The sequence below is a fragment of the Neoarius graeffei genome, chromosome 4, assembly GCF_027579695.1.
Source record: "Neoarius graeffei isolate fNeoGra1 chromosome 4, fNeoGra1.pri, whole genome shotgun sequence".
NCBI lineage: Eukaryota > Metazoa > Chordata > Actinopteri > Siluriformes > Ariidae > Neoarius > Neoarius graeffei.
In genome coordinates, this window is record NC_083572.1 from 66565197 (window position 1) to 66590333 (window position 25137).

The 25137-nt window shown below is 40.0% G+C and overlaps 1 protein-coding gene across 3 annotated transcripts in view; it reads left to right on the forward strand.

Moving 5' to 3' along the window:
* The first annotated feature begins 4500 nt into the window (after positions 1-4500).
* Positions 4501-25137, forward strand: part of quo (quattro) — a 70121-nt gene continuing 49484 nt past the window's right edge. For all 3 annotated transcript variants that reach the window (XM_060919504.1, XM_060919505.1, XM_060919506.1), the window contains exon 1: positions 4501-4702. In XM_060919504.1, coding sequence (XP_060775487.1) covers positions 4700-4702 — 3 coding nt within the window. In that variant the 5' untranslated portion in view covers positions 4501-4699. The remainder of the gene's footprint in view (positions 4703-25137) is intronic.

Below are 25137 nucleotides of genomic sequence, written 5' to 3' on the forward strand. Positions count from 1 at the left end.
CATAAAATTGGGCTGTTGAACCAAAAATAAGTAGTGTGTGAACAACAGCATGGCAAATCAAACATTTCTTAAATGCATTTAGGCAAAGCTGCATATATAATGTGCAGAGCAAATATGGACACCTATCTATAACATGGTTGTGTTTGGGGTAGTTGGGGTATCTACTATTGATTTGGGTGCAGAAATGCACTTTGTATTTGCAATCCATTTTAATAAAAAATGAGTGAAAGGCTGAAAAATATCAAAGTATTAGTAGTAAATATGTCCATATATGTCTAGGATTGAGTACCATAGACAGAGCAAATATTTCCTCCAATATTAAAATTAAATATGGTGTAAGGTTAATCTCTAAAAGTTACCTGAGTGAATACAAACAAACAAACAAACAAACAAACAAACAAACAAACAAACAAATCAAAGAAATGGTACAGGAAATTAAATTTCTTGGTGTGATTTTGGATCCTAAAGTCTGCTGGAAACCTCATGTAGGATATGTACGAGCAAAACTGGCAAAGTGCTCGGCAATTCTGTGGAAAACAAAATATATTCTTGATTGTAAATCTTTGCATACTCTATATTACTCATTATTTTTGCCATATCTGACTTATTGTGTCGAAGTCTGGGGAAATACCTACAAAACCACTCTGCAGCCAATATGTACAATACAGAAAAGAGCAATAAGGACAATAAACAAAACAGGATACAGAGATCACACAAACTCACTATTCATAAAATCACACATGTTGAAATTTATGGATCTGGTAAAATTCAGAACAGCACAAATAATGTACAAAGCAAGAAATAATCTATTGCCGAAAAATATACAAGGAATGTTTAGTGAGAGAGAGGGGGGATATAATCTAAGGGGAGACCTAAATTTTAAAAAACCAAAGGTTAGAACAAATATGAAAAGCATGTGCGTATCGAGCTGTGGGGTGACTTTATGGAACAGACTGGAGACAGAAATAAAACAAAGTGCAAATATAAATCTGTTTAAAAAAAGGTACAAAAAATATTTTTAAACAAGTATATTGAAGAGGAAGTATGTTAATGGAGGATGATGAGGGATAAATAGAATAGGGTTGATTGTTATATTAGAACTAGCTTAGTATATGGTATATGTTTATTTATGGGGATAGATATCTTCATATTTACAGGGATAGGTATGTAGTAGATATTTATTTTTGTAATTATATATTTATATAGATATTTATGAAGTGTATATATGGTATAAAGTATATATATATATATATTGTTGTAATTATATATTTATATGGATATTTATGAAGTGTATGTGTTTGTATGTATGTGTGTATATATATATATATATATATATATATATATATATATATATATATATATATATATATATATTTATATATATGTATGTGTGTGTGTGTGTTTATATATATATATATATATATATATATATATAATATGTGTGTGTATGTATATGTGTATATATATATATATATATATGGTATGTAGTATATATTTATTTTTGTAATTATATATTTATATGGGGGCAGCACAGTGGTGTAGTGGTTAGCGCTGTCGCCTCACAGCAAGAAGGTCTGGGTTCGAGCCCCGTGGCTGGCGAGGGCCTTTCTGTGCGGAGTTTGCATGTTCTCCCCGTGTCCGCGTGGGTTTCCTCCGGGTGCTCCGGTTTCCCCCACAGTCCAAAGACATGCAGGTTAGGTTAACTGATGACTCTAAAATTGACCGTAGGTGTGAATGTGAGTGTGAATGGTTGTCTGTGTCTATGTGTCAGCCCTGTGATGACCTGGAGACTTGTCCAGGGTGTACCCCGCCTTTCGCCCGTAGTCAGCTGGTATAGGCTCCAGCTTGCCTGCGACCCTGTAGAACAGGATAAAGCGGCTACAGATAATGAGATGAGATGAGATATTTATATGGATAATCATGAAGTGTATATATGGTATATATTTTTTATAGCTGTATTAATGTAGTTTGGATTTCGGGGTAGTTAAAAAGGGGTGGGAAATTAAAAAAAGTATTGTACTTCTTCCCACTCCTTTTTCGAACAATGTGCGGTGTATTGTAATGTATTAGCTCTTTATGTTATTTTATTTATTCTTTTTTTGTCACTTTTTTCATTTTCTTTCTTTTGTATGTACAAATAGTTACATACATTTTTATACATGTTCGAAATAAATAAATAAATTCAATTCATTCAATTCAATTCAATTCAATTCAATTCATTCATTCAATTCATTCATTCATTCAAATCTATACTTCATATACAGCAGAGCAGCTAGCAGGTGATTAGTGATATTGTTGTTTCTTTCTTTCATTGACTCATTCCCTGTTATCAAAAACACGATCATATTTTTTGGTACATACTTTGACAGATCTGCCATGCTTTTGTTTACAGTTGCTGCTTTCTCTCACCTGCAAAATTCTCTCCATCCACACATTCATTCACCACTAGTCTCTCCATGGCAGAGCTTATTCTACAACGACTAAAAAAATTATCCTTGCAGTAAAAGTTACATTACATTAATGACATTTAGCAGACACACTTATCCAGAGCAACATACAACATTCCCAAAGCAACAGTTTGGAGTTGTGCCTTGCTCAAGGGTACTTCAGCCATTCCTGCTGGTGTAAGGAATCAAACCAGCAACCTTTTGGTCCAAAAGCTGCTTCTTTAACCATTAGGCCATGGCTTCCCAGTAGGTGTGCTTGGTAGGTGTTTTGTATTGTTGTTGTGGTTAGAGAATTTTATATCGACATACTATAATTTTAGCAAATGCGTAATCAGTGTTGGGCTCCTCAAAGGGCAGGGCTCAGGGTGACTGGCCCTTTTGCCCACCTTTGGAGACCACTCTGAGTGTATGTGCATGTTTGTTAGTTGTGCAAAACATTCTGACCCATATGTCATGTTATAGTTCGAGGAGTGTAAAGGAAACTCGCAGTCTGCTCACTAGCTGAGGATGACCTGAGGGCTTTTGTGAAGATTCTTGTGTTAAAGGCAAAAATCCAGCTGTACTCACAACCTACAGCATTGTTCACACACACATCTGTTCCTCTATTTTTCTTTCTCTCGCCTTCTCTCTGGACATATTAAAAATCTAACAATCCACCTATTTTAGTTGCCTTATCCTCTCTTGCTCATCCAGTAGAAAGGTTTCATTAGAGTTTCTTCTCGCTTTAGTCATTTTCTATATTGCAGTGTCTTTGTTGTTGTCTCAACCCTTTTCTCCGCATGATCTCTCTTAATTTCTATCTCTTCCTCTCCATGTCCACATCTGGTTTTGATGAGATTGGGATTTAGTATACATGTCTGGTGCATTATGCTGCTTTGATCTGGCATCAATAGACCAGCCCTTTTCATTTCTGGACATGAGATGGACGCTAAAATAAAAACAGCTCCCAGCCATTTGCTTGTGCTGTCTTTCTTTTCTTAGGAATGTATTCCCTTGCAGTCCCCCCCCCCCCCCCCCCCCCACAAAGCTCTTCCTTTCTCAGTGTGTTTCTGCAAATATTATTCTGAAACTGTAGTAAAAAAAATATGTCTGTGTTCTTTTAAAAGTAAAGCACTACATTTATGACGTTCCAGTATTAAGAAGAACATTTAAAACCAGCGAAATCCTGAAAGAGAGGAGTTCGGGACAGATGAGTGCTGCTTTTCAGGCATTTTGTTGAAATTCATGCCCAAACCTCTGTTTATGTGAGATTCTTTGCTGCACTTTCGGATATTCACATCTGTTACAACCTGCTGTTGAGAGAGAGAGAGAGAGAGAGAGAGCTCTCAAAGTACAGTAAGGCAAGCAGAACAAAAGACGGCAGACTGAGTGAAAGAGTCCAGTTTAACCTATTTGCTGGCATGTAGGCCATGTGCATTCCTCAGAGTACGTCGTCCAAGAATTCATGTGTATTATTCTTCATTTAAAATTGCAGACTATATAAATATTATCCACTCACACAAGCCATAGTGTCTGTCTATGTGTTTCTGTTCAAGAAGGGTGTAACCATACATTCCAAGGGGTCTGCACTCCTTCTTGCCCTCTCTTTCTCTGTCATTCTCTCCCTCCCCTCCCCCTTCCCTCTCTCTCTCTCTCTCTCTCTCTCTCTCCCACTGATGTGTGTGTGTGTGTGTGTGTGTGTGTGTGTGTGTGTGTGTGTGTGTGTGTGAGGCTTAGAGAATAGAATAGAATAGAAGCTGAACAGAGGAAATGAAAAAAAAAAAAAGTTCAGTGGGTCTTTAGTGGTCTTTTGTCCATGAATGAAGTGTGTGTGTGTGTGTGTGTGTGTGTGTTGTCCATAGCTGGTGTGGGGGGAATGGATATGAAGTCCAGAACTGCCACTGAGGAAAAGTATGAAAAGCCTTAAGGGGGATTTCCTCTGTTAGAGAAAGCTTTTCTCCCCCCTCTCTTTTTCCCCTCCCTTTCTCCTCTATTGCTCTCTCTCTCTCTCCCTCCCTCCCTCCCTCTCTGAAAAAGTAGTCAGGAAGCAAGAGTACCAAACCAAGCAACAGGCTCCCTGGCACAGAGCAACTTTTTTGCTGCTGTGTTGTAGAATGGCAGTGAGTTGCTTCAGCCAAAATACAGCACCATCTCCAAACTGGACAACAGTGCAGATATGTCCTCAGTGGATATAAGTCTGTCTGCAAAACAAAGCCAACTTCTGCATGGATAAACAAAGATGACAGCTGGATAACGTGGACAGCATCGCCAAAATGGTATGACTGTTTGTCCTGCTCTTATGTTTTGTCTGTTTGTGGTTGTGCTCTATAGTGCCACTCTACAGACCTTGTGATTTACAAGTTTGTTGATTGAAAACTGAGCAAGAATTAGACTGGTATAAGATGTTACTGCTTTTAAATAGGAATGGACAACCTGCTACTTTACTTTTTGCCTGATGTGGATTGTGTTTGATTTAATGTTAGTAATGTTCTTTATCAGATGACCCTTACTGACATTGTAACTATTCTGCATACTGAAGGCAGAAATGGGAACCGTGATACATAAACTACTGAGCTACACAGAGTTTAGTTTTTCTTTTTTGTGTATATGCTAAAATATTTTCTTTTCTAAGTATTGATTTGAAAGGACTGTGCAGATTAAACAAATATTTAACTCTGTGTGTGTGTGTGTGTGTGTGTGTGTGTGTGTGTGTGTGTGTGTGTGTGTATCTTTGGTTGTCTGAGTCCTGTACAGTGCATGGTGGAGTTTTTATTTAAACAATTATTTGCAGAAGGCAAAGTGAATATAGGTGAATAATAACCGAGACGAAGTCAAGATTATTATTCACCGATATTCACTGAGCCTAAGGTGGATAATTGTTTTAGTATAAATATACAGGTGATTATTTAAAAAAGTATTTATTTCAAAGTCGAAAAGCAGCATTCAAATGTAATGCGTGCAGACTTGTGTCACTTATCTGTGCCGACTCACATAAAATACTTTGTTTTGAAATAGATGAAATAAATCACAATTCCACCTTACCTTTGAACAGATTTAGACCAAACTTCGTAGCATCTTTAGTGCTTTTAGGAACAGCATTTGCTTTCATAATTTCAAATTCTTCCTCATTTACAGTGACTGTGGGCCTGTCCACACGAGTACGCGGCCTCACCCAATACGCTGTCGTTTTGAAAAATATCTCCGTAAACACGGCGTCGTTTCCAGAATATCTGCGTCCACACAGATTAAAAAAAAATTCAAAAATTTCAGTGTCTAGGGCCCCGTCCACATGAGTACGCGGCCTCACCCAATACGCTGTCGTTTTGAAAAAAATCTCCGTAAACGTGGCGTCATTTTGATTCACTGGAAACGACCCAAAACGCTGTAGTACATATGCCAGGCCTGTATGTGGCGCTGTGACGCCGCCACACCAATACACTAAAACCGGAAGAGAAGCCATGGAGCATGCGTATAAAGGTCATGCGCTGTTTACAAACAAGCTCATAACACGAGAAGAGGACAATCATGGCCAGCGCAACTCTGAGAGGAAGAGGAGAGTCTTTTGTGTGGACCGACAATGAAGTGGAACTATATGGTAGAAGCCTGTAGTCCGCCATTGTTGTTGTTATGACGCGTCTAGCGGTGGAGGCTGAGGTTAAAGGTTAGAGAGGCGGGGCTTATACGTCATCGTTTCTGAAAAAATCCGCATTCGCCGTCCAGACGACTCCGGGCTATCCAGCGTTTTAGGATTTTCCCACTCTGGGACCAGTTTTCAAAAAATACCGGTTTCACACCTTGAAAAAGCCAGATCCGTCTGGACGCGAGGCCGAAACGATAAAGTATTTATGCGGATTCGACAAAAACGTACTCGTGTGGACGGGCCCTAAGCGATTGGCTACCATTTTGCCGAGTCTCTCGAGGTGATTATCGAGAAATAGTCCGAATTTCTCAACCAATCAATGTGCATGATTTTCTATAATCTCCTGTGTATTTATACTAATAACACTTATTAGTCATACTTCAGTTGTAATCAACAGAACAGGTTCCAGCCAAAGTCATATTAGAGCTAAAAATTTACAAAAGGCACTACAGTAATTATGAAATTGCAGTGATCAATCAACTAAATTCAGGATTCATGGCCAAGTTTTAAGTTTAAATCTTCACACATTAGCACATGGTATGGATGTATGTATGTTGTAAATAACAACAACAATAATAATAATAATAATAATAATAATAATAATAATACTTTCAGTGCAAGTTTAAAATATTAATATTAATCTACATTTGCACATGCATTGTAAATATGCCTGATATTAGGAGTGTAATGCAATGTCATTATGCGTATCTGTTTATCGCTTCATATATCCATAGCAGTATTTGTATTTGAATTTAAGCCAAAAGTGTGACCGAAATGGGCAAGATATTTTCTGTTATTAAATATGAACACCATGGGTGGCATGGTGGTGCAGTGGTTAGCATTATCCTCTCACAGCAAGAAGGTTCTGGGTTCGAACCTCCCAGTCGACTGGGGCCTTTCAGTGTGGAGTTTACATGTTCTCCTCGTGCCTTTGCAGGTATCCTCTGGGGGCTCCGGTTTCTTCCCACAGTTCAAAGACATGCGGATTAGGACAACTGGTTACTCTAATTTGCTCATAGGTGTGAATGTACATGTAAAAGTCTCTCTGTGTTAGCCATAGCACAATAGATTAGCACCGTGTCCAGGTGTACCGCCTCTCACCCAGTGTCATCTGGAATTGGCTCCAGCCCACCCACAACCTGTAATGGATAAGTGGTATAGAAAATGAATGAATAAACACTGAGATGTTCCTAAACTATTAGCTTAATTTAAAGCACCATAGTCATGACCATACAGTTATTAAGGATGAATGAATGAACACTGCGTTCAGATTAATTGTGGTCTCTGTTTGTTCTGTGAGTTTTATATCTGACCTCTCATTTCACACCCACCTCCCAGTTATTATGCACACCTCTATTCAAAACCAGATACCCTGCGAACCATTTCAAAAGCAAACATAAAAATGAATAGTGTATCTGTTATTCGTATGTGTTTTTGTATATGTTTAGAAAATATTACCTACTCATTCTGAATAATGTATTGTATTTGGTTACGTCCCTATCGGATGTTTGTTTGTTTGTTTGTTTCCTTAAAAGTAGTACAATAGTTAGGTCAGGTGTTAAATTGTGGTAGGTTGTTGTTATGATGAGCAGCTCTTATCCAAGTTTAGGTGGTAGTTACACACTGGATGATCAGTGTTCACTCCTAAATAGGGTACATTTGCTTCCTAATAAAGTACTCATAAATTTTTAGATGCATACAGAAATGCCTTCTTGTCTGTAGGTGCTTGGGGAGGGGTGGGGGCTGGAGGGAAGCAGGACTACCTCCCAAAATACCTTCCATTTATAGCTGTCTGACTTTGTGACTACTAATAAAGACAGCCTAACAGAGCCTTCCTCTATTAGCACTTAACCCTTCAAAAGGAATTATATAACAGCACGCCACAAAACTGGTGTACCTTTGCACCTTTTTTCAACCAATGTAACAATATACAGCTGTACATTTTAAATGAAGGACCTATCCTGAAGCAGGATATACTTATCTACACAATGATTCTTGTACACTTTATCATCTGTTTTCATCATTTTCTATTCCTCAACTCTCTCTTTCTGCAGTAACTCAATTGACGCATGCATGTCCTTCCACAAATGTAATTAGAGAAGTGGGGCTGGCTTCTTTTGCAATTCAGTGAGCCGCAGTTTAGGTTTTATAATGATTCAGTGTCTTCCTCATAATATGTGGGTGAGAATATGAGAGGCAGCTATTTATTATTCCTACGCATCCTCACATGGTTTACTCCATGCATCCATAGAAAATGTGTAACAAATCCATGTTGCTTAGTAATGCGGCCTGTCTAGACATTGCAAGTGTAACATGGCTAGAAAACATAACTTTCTATTCTAAATTCATCTATATATAAGTGATATTATTTTAATGCTGAAAACTGGCCCAAAGTTATGAGGAGCTGGGCTATTTCTACTTAGTGACCAGCTTTTGATTTGCAATATCCATTGAAACTCAGTTGCTGATCCACCATAATTTTCAACATTGTTTCATGCATCAGATTTATTTGAAGTGAAATTCTGTATTGAACCTGTTCTCGATAACATTCACACGGTGTATAATGAGATTATTACTTATAGAAATAAGTAACCTACTTCGGATTAATCAGGTACATAATGGAACATTAGATCTAGCTCCGTTTATGTTTTCCCAGTTTACATAATGGCCATGAAAAGTGCACATGTGCATGTTCAGACACTGAGGCTACTAGGCTCATTAGCTAGTTGATTTTAAATGAAGTGCATTCACTGGCTATATGAGTTACTTTGAACTGAGTAGAGTTGCAATGGAAAAGAGCATGTTTTATTCCACTTCAGCTGTCATTTCATGCACTCTGTATATCAGTGCGATAATGTTTTACCTCCCACAGTGTCACATGATAACAGATGTTGGTATCAGAGCATTTTTTTTTACAAGTATGAGTAAATATGCGTCGTATCAGATAAATACCCGTAACCACTGTCGATGCACCCAATATAACCTTTCCTATTACACTTGAAATTGAGCTAACATTGGATCCATTGGTTCCTTTGATCATAATCAATTGAAAGGTTTCTAGATTAACTGTGGGAAATTAAGTTAATTGAACATGATTTGAAAGGCACACCTATAATACCAGTCAAAAGCTTGGACAGACCTTCTAATTCAATGTTTTTTCTTTCTTTTTATGAATTAATAATGGACTGTTGTTTCTCTTTACTTAGTCGAGCGGTCCTTGACATAATATGGATTACAACAGTTATGGAATAGGGCTATTTACTGTATTTTTATTATTTACTGTTTGGTCTCATGCATTAAAAAGGCAAGAAATTGCATTAATTAACTTTTGACAAGGCACAGCTGTTAATTGAAAAGCATTCCGGGTGACTACCTCATGAAGCTGGTAAAGATAATGACAATAGTGTGCAAAGCGTCATCAAAGTAAACGCTGGCTACTTTAAAGAATCTAAAATATGAAACATATTTTCTTTTTTAACTTTTTTTTGTTTACCCCACAATTCCATCCATGTTCCATATGTTATTTCATAGTTTTGATGTGTTCAGTATTGTTCTACAATGTAGAAAATAGTCAGAATACAGAAAAACCTATGAAAGAGTAGGGGTGTACACACTTTTGACTGGTAATATGTCTCCATAAAGCCCCACCACTTACAGATCCAAGTATAGAGACATTATTGAGAAAAACGTTGTCTTTTTGAAAGGTGAATCTTCGTCAAATGAAAATGTCCTAAAATGCACAACTTGGCTTCAGAGCAAGTCTGGAAATTTTTGGTCCATTCAGAAAAAGAACTTGACATTGCTGGAGAGACGAGACAATACTTGTAGAGTGGCACTCCCTATAAATCAGGCATGTCTTTTTGGTGCCAGACAGGTTTAAGTATTTCAGAAACTGCTGATGTCTTGGGCTTTTCATGTCTCTAGAGTTTACATAGACAAGGGCTAAAAATAAATCCTGATGGTTGATGTAAACGTTACCTGAAAGTCTTGACCTGTCTGTGCATGACTGTATACATTGTGCTCCTGCCACATGATTAGCTGATTGGATAATTGGATGAATGATCAGATGTACACCTGCTCCTTTTAATGCCTCTGGTGAGAGTAATTATTGTTGAATGAAATGGTTCTAAAGTTACTAAAGCTAATGCCCACTGTCTTTTACAATTTTGGGAATATAACTCAATAAGAAAAGGTGGTTTTTTTTGGCTATTTTGACTGCTGTGTTTACCTCTAAACACAAGCCTAACAGGCAAATATTTCAAATATTTTGCGTTTTATGGCTTGTGATTCCCAGAGAATGAAGTGTTATATGTCTTCCTCCCAGTTGCTGAGGGGCAGGTCTCTGCACCCTTGTTTTGCCTGCAGAAGCCAGCATATCTCTTTGGCAGCAATTGTCAATGGAAAGTAACAGCTTCTATCCGACCCCTCTTCTCACACAAACAACTTACACTGTTTTGGTGTGGCCTCTATGGATTCATGCAACTCTCAAAAAACTAGTCAAGTAATCTGACATAAAACTATATTTTTTTACACACCTTACTAAATATCCAGTCATAAAGAGAAGGTTGCTAATCAATCAGAACAAGCAAGACATTAACTGCATCAAGACATCCTGTGTCCTGAAGTAAAACATTCAAAGGCAAACAATTACTAGATGATAAATTGGTATATAAATTAGCTGGCCTAGATACAAGCACCCACTCTGATAACATGTCTGCTAAGCAGGGCAAAAATGATCTAAAAAAAAAAAAACCACCTCAAAAGCAAACAGTCATTTTCTCATTCATTCCTTCACTAATGAGAGTTTGGGCCAGATTACCTGATAAAGCAAATGTGCTTCTGCCTGAAGGCCCAAGCTGGGAGGAGAAGGCCTTGGTGCTGGCATGGGAATATTTTGTCATGATAATAGAGTTGGTGCAGTACCAGCTTAGAAGCATTAAGTAAAGAAAAGGTAAAGGGGTAAGTCATTGATAAAAGGAAAAAAAGAGAAAGCCTCTTTTCTGTCACCACAGCCAGTTAGTGATGACACAAAAGCCCTGTTTACACTTGGTTTGAAAATGCGTCTTGGGTGATCGGATGACAGGTGGACGGTTGAGACGCATCGTCATTTACACCTATGTGTACTTGTAGCATGTGTTTCCAAGGTGTCCAGCTGACCACTTGTATTCAGATTTTGCTACTGCCTGTCACTTCTGCTAGAAGGTCAAAGGGCCCAGCACACAGTCATGTTAAAAAGATTAAACTTGCAACTTGCTGTTATTATTAATTCCTTGCACTCCAACCACGTACATCAGTGCTCCTCTCCATTTTTTTGAGTGTTGTTGCACTGTCACCAAAACAACCACCACATCCTAGCCTGGGCCCGCCCATCCTAAGCATGACGCAACACGAGGGCCTGTTGCGAGCTTAGTCTGGCCAGGCAAGCTATCTCCAGCTCTTCCAAGCTCCCGAAAAATCGGGAACCAATCAACTTTGAGCATCTCCAACAGCCCTGGGTAGAGGCGTGTTCAAGGCACTGACGTAGTAGAACTGCGACCGGAAGCCATAGATTGTTTACAGAATCTATGCCGGAAGCGCTTCATTCACGAATGCTGTATTGAAAGCATTCAACGGGAAGTTCTCATTGAAAACGGAGCAAAGAGCAGCCCTGGAGGTATTTATTGAAAGGAAGGACGTTTTCGCCTTGCTCCCGACCGGCTTCAGTAAGAGTTTAATAATAGGATGTCTATGGTTTAATCTACCAGTTAGCCCCGTCGCGTCACATACGTCAGAGGAAAGAGTGATGTGATTGGTTTAAGCTTCGTCACAGCCTTTTCTGGCTTCGACCAGTAGCAAAATGAGGCATTTCAGGGAGGCGGGTCAACCACGGGCTCTTGGAAACGGTTGGGCTTAATATCTTGGCCAGACCAATAGCTCGTAGAGCTTTGAAGTCGCGTTAGCCAGACTAACCACATCCTGCATTGATGGCACATTTTCATGTTCCAACCTTGTCAGGGATATATCAGGATGCATTAGCATTTACACAGCAAAAGATCTGGTCAAATGTGTCATAGACCACCTCACCAAGTGATTTGAGTGATCGGATCACAGTGCATCTTGGTGTTCATTTAGGCTATGGTCATACTACAGCTCATGATGCTTTGCGATGGGTTATTGAGGAAAATAAAGCTTCAGGAAGTATTCCCAAACCCATCTGCGAGTATTCGCTGATTAGTTTGCCAACAAAAGCATTGCCACCAAATTTTAATGCATGCATTAAATTTTTTGCGACATTTTTGGCCACTCACGAGGACATTTTTGGCCACACACCAAAAAACAATTCCTAAAGCTTGGAGAACATTCACTGTGCATCACATGATTGATAGTGGTGCTACCAATTTTTCATCACCAAGTATTCGCAAACCCGCGGCACGGTGGTGTAGTGGTTAGCGCTGTCGCCTCACAGCAAGAAGGTCCTGGGTTCGAGCCCCAGGGCCGGTGAGGGCCTTTCTGTGCAGAGTTTGCATGTTCTCCCCGTGTCTGTGTGGGTTTCCTCCGGGTGCTCCGGTTTCCCCCACAGTCCAAAGACATGCAGGTTAGGTTAACTCATCTCATCTCATTATCTCTAGCCGCTTTATCCTTCTACAGGGTCGCAGGCAAGCTGGAGCCTATCCCAGCTGACTACGGGCGAAAGGCGGGGTACACCCTGGACAAGTCGCCAGGTCATCACAGGGCTGACACATAGACACAGACAACCATTCACACTCACATTCACACCTACGCTCAATTTAGAGTCTCCAGTTAACCTAACCTGCATGTCTTTGGACTGTGGGGGAAACCGGAACACCCGGAGGAAACCCACGCAGACACGGGGAGAACATGCAAACTCCACACAGAAAGGCCCTCGCCGGCCCCGGGGCTCGAACCCAGGACCTTCTTGCTGTGAGGCGACAGCGCTAACCACTACACCACCGTGCCGCCGGTTAGGTTAACTGGTGACTCTAAATTGACCGTAGGTGTGAATGTGAGTGTGAATGGTTGTCTGTGTCTCTATGTTAGCCCTGTGATGACCTGGCGACTTGTCCAGGGTGTACCCTGCCTTTCGCCCATAGTCAGCTGGGATAGGCTCCAGCTTGCCTGCGACCCTGTAGAAGGATAAAGTGGCTAGAGATAATGAGATGAGATGAGTATTCGCAAACCCATTGCGAGCTGTAGTGTGACTGTAGCCTTACACTTGTATTTAGCGCTGTCCACTTGTGAACTGATTGCCCAAGACACATTTTAATACAAAATGTAAAAAGGGGAAAAGTGATGCAGAGGGTCAGCAAAAAATTCCCTGTATGTAACTTTATACCTAATCTGTATTTGATTCACCAAATTAATTTGTATTTAAAAACATTTTGATGGTTATTTCTGTGGGATCTATGGTTATGATTAAAGGTAGACTACCTTTCAGATTTTTCAAATGTAGGTGATAGAAAGAATTTTCCATGACACCCAATTATTTTTGTTTAGTGGACCAAAAGCTACTGAATTTGAATCACGGACTTCCAATTTTATGAGTTTTTTTTTTTTTAAATAGAACAATTAATGAATTTAGGGCCACGTGGCCCTAAATTCTTCGCTATTTTTTCCTGCTTCACCACGACCCAATTCAAGATACTATGTCATGCATCACACAGTGGGCCTTCCCCGTTTGCACAAGGCATTGTGGGATACAAGTTTGAAACAGGAGAGAAAAATGGAGGACATGAGTGTGTGAATGAAACGTGAAAGACCGACTACAGTAACAGAAAGCAAGAAGAAAAGACGTTATGTTGCGAAGGAAAGGAAACGCAGGACCAAACGAATTAATATAAGCGGTCAGCGAGCGCCTCGGTGTGATCAGCTGTTCATTTAGCTACAGAATGATGTAACTGTCAGTGCACGGTCAAGGTAAACCTGTGCACATGGACTTCCTCTGTCTGCTTGACTGTGCGAAGCGAAAGATTTCATGCACATTATTTCCTAGGCATCCCCTTAAATTAAATAACTTCCCAGCCACAGAATGGCCTGATATTTTGTGAGATATTACAGAAATAAACATATGTCACAGTGACCAAATTTCAGAGGGAACTAAATTTCACCGATTTTATGAAATCGAAAGCCCGTCTCTCTTTAATGTGTAATCTGAATTTTTTAGAGTAATGCTCAGGGTCTGAAAAAAAGACTTGTGGAAGGATTATTGTTTTTCTTTTGAGGATATTTATTAATTAGTATCTGCTGTAATATCATGAGATTAAGTCTTTTCATTTCAAGTAATTGTGACCCAGGCTGGCCACATCTTGACAGGCAAGACAAGACAATAATGGCAAAGGAACAGAGTCAGATAAATGTGGTTCAAGGTTTAAAGTAACATTTGATTGGGCAGTCACTTATGAACATGATCATAGTTAAGTTATCAATAATTGTCTCTCTTGAGTCATATGGACAAGTGAGAGGTTCATTTTTGGGTAGAACGAAGAGAAATGCACTTTGTGCATGTGTGCATGTGTTTTATTTGTTCTATTTTTTAAATCTTTTGATCTGTGTAAAATTAAAAACCACCGGAACTGCTTCTTGTTGGTCTTTCATGGACAAGTTTTTCTAAATACTAAAGAAATTTGGTGTCGTTGCTTTCTTTGCATTGATTAAATATATAGGGTATTTGACATCCTGAAGATGAAGTAAACATAAAATATAAATACACATAAGGCTAAAGGAAAAACTGTTGGCTCTGTTATGCTGTGGGGATGTTTTGCTGGTATGGTCTGTGTCTGCTTGTCAATGTAGAATGAACACTGCAAATCAATACAGTTACTCTGACTGATCATGTTTGTAGTATAGTGAAACATTTTTATCTAGATCGGATTGGTCTCTCTTTCAGGATAATAATGTCCTCATCCATAGGACACGGGGGCTCCCTGAATGATTTGATGAATAGGCAATCATTCATTCATTTTCGATACCACTTACCAATTGCAGGCCACGGGTGAGCTGGAGCCAATCTTTGGGCAAGAGGCGAGGTACACCCTGGACATATTGACAATCTATTGCAGAGTAACACAGAGAGACACAGACATTCATGCTCACAATGGCACTTGGGCACAATGGCACTCTCCAGCACCATCATCAAATCAATAATTGCGAGAATATTTTTTAAAAGAACAATGCTCATCCCTCCAGTACAGTTCTAGAGAATCTATGCCAATGCACATTAAAGCTGTTCTGTTATTCTTTGTGCTCAGAACCATGTCCTGTTCTGTCCCTGAGTGAACCCATTAATGCTTTGGACCACTTTTAACTTGCGGAATGTTGTTTACTGACCCGTTTTGTGGCCTAGTCAGGATTTTTTTTTTCTCAGCGACAACTGGAGAGAAGAGACAATATGCAACATGTGTTACAAATTAATTTCTATGTGTTTGACTCTGGGAAGGACTGGCAAATTCACACAGAAAGCAGACTGATGAGTTGTAGCCCTAGCCAGACGTTTAGTCACTGTCATCTGACACAGCACCACGAACTGTTATTTCTACATCAGTTGCACTTTTTAGTATTTTGACTCCATAACACATTTCACAAGAATTTTGTTTTCCATCTACTTTCCTATTGTTTAGTACAGAATGCAAACTGCATATGGTGGAGCCATGACTGAGGCTTGGAGTTTGCATGTTAAAACAGTGGTAAAGTCTTGCAAATTCTGCCTGTGTTTGTATTTGTGCAGCTCTGCCCACACCAGAGCAGGTGCTGAGTTTTGCATTTTCATTCCAAATTGCCTGTTGAGCAAACAGTACAGCTCAATGTGATTTTTGAGCCTTCTACATTTTCTATTTCTTGCGTCCAACTTTTGATGGAAAGTCAAACATGGGACTTTTAACTTAATATGTAAAATTCTCAGGGGTCCTAGATTCTCTAAAGTTTAGGTGTCCTACAGAGGTGGACAGTAACAAAGTACATTTACTTGAGTACTGTACTTAAGTACACTTTTTGAGTATCTGTACTTTACTTGAGTATTTTTTTTTAAACTTATAACTTTAACTTCACTACATTTGAAAGGCAAATATTGTACTTTTTACTCCACTACATTTCTGTCAAGGTCCTCATTACTTGTTACTATGAAACAGCTTTGAAAGTGGATGCTTTTTCTTTTCTTTTCTAAAACGTGATTGGTTTTTTCGCAGGTGATGCTGAGACAGTCTATCAGTAATCACTAGGGTCACGTCACATCCATAGACTGGATAAAATCAAGATCAATCATTTCTCAGCAGCATTATTTGAACACAATCAGTTGATGGCAGAATGGAAGGAGGCGGTTCTTCTGGGGAATGCACACACCCATGGCCATACCTAGAACCCATGTTTCAGTTTTCTGAAAGGATTAAAGATACATTTCCTTTTAAACATTTGCTTTGTTTGTCAAAAACGAACCACATCACGGCCTCCAAAAACTCTCCATCCAACCTGTGGGAGCATATCGAGGTATATAAACGTTTCATTCCAAGAGAAAGCTTGCATTGAAGTTGTCTGTGCTTTTAGAGCTAGTGATAACATTGCAAACGTAGCTATGCAGTCTGCTCAGTCAAATGACTTTCTATGGATTTGCCCGCCAAGTTGCCACAGCCTTGTCCACAGCCAACATTTACACATACCTAGTTAACTTGGACACTGTTAGTTAGCATGTAAAAACGGAGTTACGCTGACACGAATAACGTTAACTTATCTGAAGTCCTTTCAGAAATATGTTTTAGCATAATCTTGCCAAATAAACAATGTAGAAATCTTTATTTTCTAGTAGCATTAGCTACCCAATATGATTTTGAGTTTGAAAAGAGTTTGCTAGCATGTCAGGTGGAGCTTCACTGACTAGCTAGCTTAACATTAAACCACCATGATGGCACAGCATGCGTTCATTTTGTGAATTCAGATTTCTGTCTTTGGTAACGGCATTAGGTTTTGTAAGCGTTGTGGCAATAATACAACAATGCATTGACAGAAAATTTACTTTTAATCTCATCTCATTATCTCTAGCTGCTTTATCCTTCTACAGGGTCGCAGGCAAGCTGGAGCCTATCCCAGCTGACTATGGGCGAAAGGCGGGGTACACCCTGGACAAGTCGCCAGGTCATCACAGGGCTAACATAGAGACACAGACAACCATTCACACTCACATTCACACCTACGGTCAATTTAGAGTCACCAGTTAACCTAACCTGCATGTCTTTGGACTGTGGGGGAAACCGGAGCACCCGGAGGAAACCCACGCAGACACAGGGAGAACATGCAAACTCCGCACAGAAAGGCCCTCGCCAGCCACGGGGCTCGAACCCGGACCTTCTTGCTGTGAGGCGACAGCGCTAACCACTATACCACCGTGCCGCCCCATTTACTTTTAATACTTAAGTATTTTTAAAAGCAAGTACTTCAGTACTTTAACTTAAGTAAAAATTTGACTGGACAACTTTCACTTGTATTGGAATAACATTTGACCAGTGGGATCTGTACTTTGACTTAAATAATGAAGTTGGGTACTTTGTCCACCTCTGGTGTCCTAGAAGTTTAAATTCTGAATATTCAGCTTCTAAATTCAAATTTCTGTCCTAAGATTTTACATTTACAGGAAAGGGTGGTTTGTATTAACAAGTTGCTAATCAAGAGTCCTCCAAATGTCACAGCTAATGTATAGTTTGTATCTTTTGCATGTCAAACAGCAGAAGAAGACCGATTTAACAATGAGGGTTGGAAGCTAATTTGAAAATGGCAAAAGTTGGTCAGAGGGATAGACGGTTAAAGAAATGTGTGGATGGGAAAGCAGACAGCTTGTGCTCTGATGTTAGATGGGTGCAAACATTTTGTTGGGTTGCAGTGTAAAGATCTTAAAAAGGACCCAAGCTGTGTGAATGGGGAACATTATGCTACAGGTCTGTCTGTTAGGAATTAAATAAGAGTGGCACCAAGACAAAGACAACACTGTCTCCTTAAAGAAAGAGGGGAGGGACAGGAAGAAAAGAGGAGAGGAGGGAGATACCTGCTGAGAGAAGAGAAAGAGGGGGTCGTTTGAAATTTGACAGCTGAAAGTACAAGACTTTTCCTGCTGAAGAATGAACAGATGTTGGATTAAGGTCTGATGGAATATGGAGCATGTGGATAGTTTGACTTGCCAGTGGTTTCCCAAAAGCCTCTTAACCTAGGGTGACCAGACGTCCCGGTTTTACCGGGACAGTCCCGATTTGGGGTTGTGTGTCCCGAGTCCCGACAAAAGTCTGTCGGGACACGGATATGTCCCGGTTTTCGCCACTCGCGACGTCAGGGGCGCCGCGGGGGGGGGGGGGGGGGGTTAGGACGATTCTAAGGGCCTGGCACTGACAGGGGGGCCTATGAGGGATATTAATATTATTTTAATAGCATTGCCTTGTGTACGTTTTTGAAATAAAATATTTCATTTCATCTGTTAAAATATGCAAATTATACATGGTTATGATTTGCTATAACATTTTTCTTGAATTATTTATGATATTGTCATTTCACCCCTCCACCCTTTTTACTAATGGTACAGTCTGATTCTGGGAGCGGGACACGTGAAATGTGTAGCTCCGTGTGTGCACAGCGCCGCTATTAGCGCAGCTAGAGCAGCTGGGGTTTTTTCTATGTGCGCAACAGAGGTGTGCATTCTAGAAGTTGCTAAGCAGGAGCAGGTGTGATGAATTATCTCATCTCATTATCTCTAGCCGCTTTATCCTTCTACAGGGTCGCAGGCAAGCTGGAGCCTATCCCAGCTGACTACGGGCGAAAGGCGGGGTACACCCTGGACAAGTCGCCAGGTCATCACAGGGCTGACACATAGACACAGACAACCATTCACACTCACATTCACACCTACGGTCAATTTAGAGTCACCAGTTAACCTAACCTGCATGTCTTTGGACTGTGGGGGAAACTGGAGCACCCGGAGGAAACCCACGCGGACACGGGGAGAACATGCAAACTCCACACAGAAAGGCCCTCGCCGGCCCCGGGGCTCGAACCCAGGACCTTCTTGCTGTGAGGCGACAGCGCTAACCACTACACCACCGTGCCGCCGTGATGAATTATGAAGTCCGGATATCACACTGCGTGTGAAAAAAGTCACCTTTTTTCATAGGTATCTTTACTGTGTAATTAAGTCTAGGTGTTTTGCCATTGTTCATGTGTGGATTTGTTGATATTGTTAAGTATTTAACTTTAATATTTTGCACATTAGCTGTGGTCAGAGATATCATTGCTATTGTTCATGTGTGGATTTATTGATACTGTTGCTAAGTAGTTAACTTGAATATTTGAACATTTGCTGTGTTTTCTAATAAATGTGTGATGCCTAAAAGAAACCAAAAACACTTAGTGGATTTCTTGCAGTGCACTATGTAATTGTATATTAAAAAAAAAAAAAACTAGTGTAGTTATTCATCAAGGCATACATTTGATCACATACAATAAGTCAATAAATGGAGGAAACAAAGGAATACATTTTGTAATCCTGATTATCGATGATGTTTGCTGGAGGGCTCTGGAGTATCCATAATGTGCATACAGAATGTTATAAATCCATACTGATACAGTGATGCATGCAATTTCTTTCAACACAAACATTTGGATTGAATGAACTCCATAAGCTACTGAGTGGCCTAATAATAGTTGCTCATAAAAGAAATATATATCTTCCATAATATATATCATGGAATTTTCATTTTAAGGCAAGAGTCTATTCAGTCTAATTCTGACAGTTCTGCATTTAAAATGTTCATATACCAAATAATTGTATCATCTAAACTTGCTAGGTAGCTGATCACATGCATAGTAAAGTAGAAGTGCCAGCCAAAAACAGACTTCAAATTCAGTTGCTCGAGCTTGAAAATTTTACCGGGGGGGGCCTAAATTGTAATCTTTCATAGGGCCCTGCATTTACTATTTTGATGAATTGACAGGAATCGCAAACTTTCCTGGTTACTGCCCCCTGGCCCTGTGGCATGGGTGTTTATTTAGCCACATTATTCCAGACAACAGAACGTGTTGCCATGCAACAATAAAATAAACATTAACTGGCGCGAATGTTCTTTGTCTAGCAGCTAGCAGCAGTAATGCCACAGCAATTATGCCAAAAAGAAAATGTACCTTTTCCAAAGATTTACAGGGCACCTACCCCTTCCTCCGAGAGGTGCAGAACAATGCACACGAAGCCTACTGCACACACTGCAAGTGTTCCTTCTCCGCAGCCCACGGTGGTAACGCCAATATACAGGATCACATCCTGTGGGGGCTTTCCTCGGGCTGTCACCCCTCTCCTCCTTTACTGCTGTTTTGTTTGAGTGTATATTCTCAAATCACTTGTCTCTTTTTTGTTTCTGTTTAACATACCATTCTGACAGTTTGGCCATATTGCTGTGTTGAACAGCTTGTTGCACCTTCCATTAAAGTGTTCACTTTTGTACACATCTTCTTGCTTTATTCATTCAGTTGTGGGGAATGGTTAGTAAGGTTGATTCTGACCTAGGCTATGTTGAGGTCACATATCTACTTTTTAAGTTCATGCTATAGTGCATACAATTTTAGAGATATAGCCTACATGTGCATATGCATTCTTCTTGGTGTTCTCACAAACAGGTGAAATAAATCAGTTTAAATTTGGCCTATGGACATAGCCTGGCCTATTCTCAGCCATTACAAAATCTGTTGTCTGACCATAATTTAACTGATCTGTATACCACTATGCTACTAGATAACAAAATGCCTGTTTGTTTTATTTCATGTGAGATGTTGATAAATGTGAGCTTCAACAAAATGATAAGAGCACCTCTCTGAGTGTCACGTTTACGTAAAAAAAAGGTGTGTGTGCACGAGCATGGTTGCGCGCAAAAGTGTCCCGGTTTCAGACTAGGGAAATCTGGTCACCCTATCTTAACCCTAAGAGCACCTTAAGTAGGAGAGAGAGTGTTCATTGTGCTGCTCACTCTACCATTTAACGATGATCTTTGCGCTACGATGCTTTTGGGAAACTCGGGCCAGATCATTTTTAAAAAAATTTTTATTATTATTCTCTTGCAGTAAGAAGGTGCTACGTAAAGTTCACAGTCAGATTCTGGGGTTTTAGGTTTTCCTTTATTGTTCTCTGCCAAGTAAATGGCTTGGCTATTCTTTGAATTCATTATTTTCGAGGAAAAAACATGAATATCTTGAGCATTTATTTACTAAAACTAAACTTGACCAGTTCAGAAATATCAGTACTACACAAGGCCTGATTTATAGTGCTGAGGGAAACAATATCAGTTAAAGCTATCTAAATAAAATGTTTAATGAAGATTGATCTACATCAAAGGTTTGAACAGTGCCTAGAAATGTGTAAAGAACTTCATATAGATCCACTATATGGCCAAATGTATGTGGACACCTGTCTAACACACCCATATGGAGTTCTTCCCCAAACAAAATTGGAAGCACACAGCCGCATACTGTATAATGTCTTTGTATGCTGTAGCATTACAATTTCCTTTCACTGGAACTAAGGGGCCTAAACATGTTCCAGCATGACAATGCCCCTGTGCACAAAGGTCCATGAAGGCATGATTTGCCAAGGATAGTGTGGAAGATTTCTAGTGGCCTGTACAGAGCCTTGACCTCAACCCCACTGAACACCTGTGGGATGAACTGGAATGTCAACTGCACGTCAAGCCTCCTCACCTGACATCAGTGCTCAACTTTACTAATGCTCTTATGGCTGAATAGGCAAATCCCCACAACCACAGTCAAAATATAACATAAAGCTTTCCCAGAAGAGTGGAGATTGTTATTGTCGCAAAGGGGGCACAAACTCTGGAATGAGATTTTCAATAAGCACATATGATTGTGATGGTCAGGTGTCCACATACCTTTGGCCATATAATGTACAATGCTTGAGCCGTTTTTGAACTCTTAAGTTTATGAATTTATTTAAATGATTTATGTTGATAAGATTCCAATGCAATGCAATTTGTCAATGAAGTACTAGAGCCATGGTTTAAAGTTGTGAACAGTGAATACGTTGCCATGTTTAGTTTGGTGATGAATGTGATTACCATGTCATAGCCAATTGTCTGGCAGCCTAATTGAAAGATTGACGGACGTCTGGTCAACATGTGATATAGAGCCGGCCCACCTGTAGCAAGGTGGGCGGTGAAGTGCAAGCAATTTTCGTCCGCGTGTCCGTGTCTACGATAGAGAGCGCGTGTCCGCACGTCTGTGTCTATGATAGAGAGCTTGTTTTGAGTTACTTGGAAAATTAGCCACTCTTTATTTTTACAACCCCGATTCCAAAAAAGTTGGGACAAAGTACAAATTGTAAATAAAAACGGAATGCAATAATTTACAAATCTCAGAAACTGATATTGCAATCACAATAGAACATAGACAACATATCAAATGTCGAAAATGAGACATTTTGAAATTTCATGCCAAATATTGGCTCATTTGAAATTTCATGACAGCAACACATCTCAAAAAAGTTGGGACAGGGGCAATAAGAGGCTGGAAAAGTTAAAGGTACAAAAAAGGAACAGCTGGAGGACCAAATTGCAACTCATTAGGTCAATTGGCAATAGGTCATTAACATGACTGGGTATAAAAAGAGCATCTTGGAGTGGCAGCGGCTCTCAGAAGTAAAGATGGGAAGAGGATCACCAATCCCCCTAATTCTGTGCCGACAAATAGTGGAGCAATATCAGAAAGGAGTTCGACAGTGTAAAATTGCAAAGAGTTTGAACATATCATCATCTACAGTGCATAATATCATCAAAAGATTCAGAGAATCTGGAAGAATCTCTGTGCGTAAGGGTCAAGGCCGGAAAACCATACTGGGTGCCCGTGATCTTCGGGCCCTTAGATGGCACTGCATCGCATACAGGCATGCTTCTGTATTGGAAATCACAAAATGGGCTCAGGAATATTTCCAGAGAACATTATCTGTGAACACAATTCACTGTGCCATCCGCCGTTGCCAGCTAAAACTCTATAGTTCAAAGAAGAAGCCGCATCTAAACATGATCCAGAAGTCTTCTTTGGGCCAAGGCTCATTTAAAATGGACTGTGGCAAAGTGGAAAACTGTTCTGTGGTCAGACGAATCAAAATTTGAAGTTCTTTATGGAAATCAGGGACGCCGTGTCATTCGGACTAAAGAGCAGGAGGACGGCCCAAGTTGTTATCAGCGCTCAGTTCAGAAGCCTGCATCTCTGATGGTATGGGGTTGCATTAGTGCGTGTGGCATGGGCAGCTTACACATCTGGAAAGACACCATCAATGCTGAAAGGTATATCCAGGTTCTAGAGCAACATATGCTCCCATCCAGATGACGTCTCTTTCAGGGAAGACCTTGCATTTTCCAACATGACAATGCCAAACCACATACTACATCAATTACAGCATCATGGCTGCGTAGAAGAAGGGTCCAGGTACTGAACTGGCCAGCCTGCAGTCCAGATCTTTCACCCGTGGAAAACATTTGGTGCATCATAAAACGGAAGACATGACAAAAAAGACCTAAGACAGTTGAGCAACTAGAATCCTACATTAGACAAGAATGGGTATTCCTATCCCTAAACTTGAGCAACTTGTCTCCTCAGTCCCCAGACATTTACAGACTGTTGTAAAGAGAAAAGAGGATGTCTCACAGTGGTAAACATGGCCTTGTCCCAACTTTTTTGAGATGTGTTGTTGTCAAGAAATTTAAAATCACCTAATTTTTCTCTTTAAATGATACATTTTCTCAGTTTAAACATTTGATATGTCATCTATGTTCTATTCTGAATAAAATATGGAATTTTGAAACTTCCACATCATTGCATTCCGTTTTTATTTACAATTTGTACTTTGTCCCAACTTTTTTGGAATCGGGGTTGTATATGCACGTTGTCCGTAGTACTATCACTGCTCCAAGAAGCCGCAACTGAAAAGCAGCATCTACATACCATGTGAGGGTTGCATGGTCGTGTAATGGTTAGCACGGTCGCCTCACAGCAAGAAAGTTCTGGGTTCGAACCCAGCGGCCGGCGAGGGCCATTCTGTGTGGAGTTTGCGTGTTCTCCCCGTGTCTGCGTGGGTTTCCTCCAGGTGCTCCGGTTTCCCCCACAGTCCAAAGACATGCAGTTAGGTTAACATGGGGCAGCCTTGGGCTGAAGTGCCCTTGAGCAAGGTACCAAACCCCTGACTGCTCCCCGGGTGCTCTAGTGTGGCTGCCCACTGCTCTGGGTGTGTGTGCGTGTGTTCACTGCTTCAGATGGGTTAAATGCAGAGGATGAATTTCACTGTGCTTGAAGTGTGCATGTGACAAATAAAGGTTTCTTCTAAATATGTAAAAAAAAAAAAACGTGTTTATGAGAATATTTTCTCCTGTTCATGCCAGCCTGTCAGTGTTGTCCTTCAGTGGTTCGCCACATGATTCATATCCCTGTGTTATTGTACTCTGCAAAAGTACAAAGCACATGCAGAGAACCGCTGGAAAGCAAGATGCCTTGAAAAATAATGAAATTAAATGTTTCTACATTAAAAGAATATAGGATAAAGAGCAGTAAACAGTAATACATGAAACAAAGTCACTGTTTGGTGTGATAATCATTTGCTTTAAAAATGTAATAGTGTCAGGTATAATGCGTGCAGTTTTACAAGGAAATGAGCTGAAGGTTTTACTGAGCGTCTTGTAGAATCAGGTACAGTTCTTCTGGACACTTTGACTGTCGCACTTGCTTCTTATTTTTGCAGCAAAACCCAGTAGCCTTCATTATGTTTTCTCGTCTGAATAGTGGGCTCTTTTGTAAAATGCTGCGTTCTTTACTGACATACAAACTTTTTTTTTTTGTAACATTCAATTTTGTGCTGGAAAACTAATCCTTGGAAGTCTAAATGTTTTTTGTACTGACTCGGTTTTTGTACTGAGTATGTATAACAAAGTTTGTACTAAAAAATAGGTTGCCTAAGACTTTTGCGCAGCACTGTATGTTTAAAGTATGTGCGAATTTTTCTTTTGTCACAATACAGTGAGGGGATAAACGTTTATGGGTAAGCATAGCGTGCAGATG